We start from the raw sequence: 2337 nt of genomic DNA, 5'->3' as shown, positions 1-2337 counted from the left end.
AATGTCCCGCCGGTCGAGCTCGGGCGACGACGCGTATTCCCTCAGCCGCAATCCAGCAAATCGATCAGAAGTCGACCTCTCCAGCGTCGTATCATTAGCCCCAAAGAGCGCTGCCAGGCTTCGTAGAGCAGCACGCTTCCTTCGCTTCAGGGGAGGGAACGTGCTTCTCAACATGACATGTATCACTCGACCATCAGCGAACCAACCCGGCCAGGATTGATAGCCTCTCTCGTTCAGAAAGCGGCTCAGCCACCGACCAAAGTTGATTCGCATTGCCAAAGTAGGACTCTGGCGAGGCGGACGAGAAAGCTTCGAAACAGCAGCGACGAGGAGAGGTGAAACTGATACGAGCATTGTTATCAAGCATATTGCATATCGAGCAAGCTGCTCACCTCGTCCAGCGTGTGATGAAGTTCCTGCATAGACCTCACAGGCAGCTGAGTGGAGCAAAATTGCCTGATAGAAGTCTTGAAGGCGCATAAGTCTCGAATGCTGTGGTTCCAGACGCAGCTGTGGGAACCCTGACAAGACAAAACTCCTCATGCGCACAGCCCGTCGTAGGAAGAAGACCCCTCACCTGCTTCCAGAAGCATCTCTACCTCCCTGTTACATTCATACCAATTCACATACCCATGTTGTTCCATCATCGCAGTCGTCCATCTACCGAGGAGGGATTTCATCAAATCAGGTACGATATCCTGAAGAGCACAACAGACGTGTACATAACCTCTCACTGTGGTACGAGTCCTCATGCCTGATGGTAGATTTCGAACAGGTGATAGCGGCAAGGTCACCAAAAACACCGAAGGAAATACGGTTCACAAAAGCACCAGCAATGGCCAGTCCCTCTAGCCTCAATAAAAGTCCCTTTCCTCACCCCCTTGTGCTCCGCGACCATTCTAGGTGTAAAATAGACACATGATTTCACCCATTCGACAACCTCATCGATCTCCTTCTTCGAAACGCCCCCCGAGGGCAACGCCAGAGGGTTGCCTTGATGCTCCTCGTTACCGTAGCCCAGCCGATGGGTAAGGCGCCGCTGAAAAACAACAGAGTATACTAAATTGATCCAGGAAAATCCTAATTCACTATGAGCTCTCACCCACCGAGTCTTGAATCTTATTAACTATAATTTAAAATAGTATGCACATATACATACCAGCAATGAGTGAACTTATACTCTAAAATTGATCAAAACGCACATAGTGCGTTGAATGCTCACCTTTCTTTCAGCATCGCCGACAATACGCGTTCTGCTCACTTCAGTGGCCGCTAGGAGGACTTTCGCCCGACTCCTCCTGTTCAGCGCCCCGGGCATAACCTCCATAATGGCGAAGCCAGCGAGCAGTCCAATGACGACCAGACCGAACAACTGAAGGTTAAATATCCTATTATCCTATCGATATCTATCTATCGTTGTATTGAGGGATGATATCATAATCTCTACCACTATTTCATATTTAACAAACAATAGAGTAATACCGGCGACATGGACGAACACATTTCATTTCGAGAAAAACGCCTGTGAACAGTGAATGAAGTGTATAACACGCGATTGTGTTATGAGTGATACGGGGTGATTTGTCCAGTGTAATTCGCCAAGTGTTTTCAATTCACTTCACATCGCGTTTTTCACATGGAGTAATACACCACTTCACGTGAAACTCCAATGTAAGATAATACCACATATGAGCTCAATGAGCAACCATTATCATTATTATATAATAACAGGAGAGTCTCCGACCGGTCCGGTCGTATGCAATAGGAGATAAACCCAACCTATAAGAAGACTGACCATGCAATAAGGTGCCCGTCTGTCCTTGTCGTAGAGGATTCCCGATAATAGAATAGCCATGATCTTCCAGACGTTGAGGTCCAAAGCCAACAAGCCCATCACAAAACTCTTCTTGGACGGGTCACAAAGTCTTGAAAAAATCTGAATAAAAAAGATATCCAAGAAAGCTCTTGAATGCGATTAATCGTGATTGCTATTCGGTCAAGTTGTGTAACTAGGTTATGTTCTTTGGGCCCAGGGGAGATCCACACATATAACATCACCTACGACAACCTATGCCCAGAGGCTCCTAACGACCTTCGAAAAACAGTAGTGTCGATGCACCCTCCACTATGGTGCATCGCTCCGCTAGCCAAAATCAAGAATATGTAGTTGACAGATTTTCCATAGGAATATTCGCACATTTTGAAGCTACGACCAATACCAAAAATTCCACGTAGTCCAAACAACGCCTCAGTGGACAAGAAGTTCAAAGCGATGAGAGTTGACCTCCACCACTAGGAGGGCCCAACCATGTATGCGACATGGACTACGATACACAT

General features: G+C 47.0%; 1 protein-coding gene across 1 annotated transcript; it reads right to left on the bottom strand.

Moving 5' to 3' along the window:
• Positions 1 to 928: 928 nt before the first annotated feature.
• Positions 929 to 1894, bottom strand: Pmar_PMAR012130 (hypothetical protein; the record flags this gene model as incomplete). The annotated part of the gene is made up of 3 exons (XM_002781386.1): positions 929 to 1039; positions 1223 to 1372; positions 1796 to 1894. Coding segments are annotated over 3 exons (360 nt in total), but the record flags the coding sequence as incomplete, so codon positions are not given.
• Positions 1895 to 2337: the final 443 nt, after the last annotated feature.

Source organism: Perkinsus marinus, assembly GCF_000006405.1.
Source record: "Perkinsus marinus ATCC 50983 genomic scaffold scf_1104296942568, whole genome shotgun sequence".
NCBI classification, from domain to species: Eukaryota; Perkinsozoa; order Perkinsida; family Perkinsidae; genus Perkinsus; species Perkinsus marinus.
This window is presented reverse-complemented; position numbering and strand designations above follow the sequence as displayed.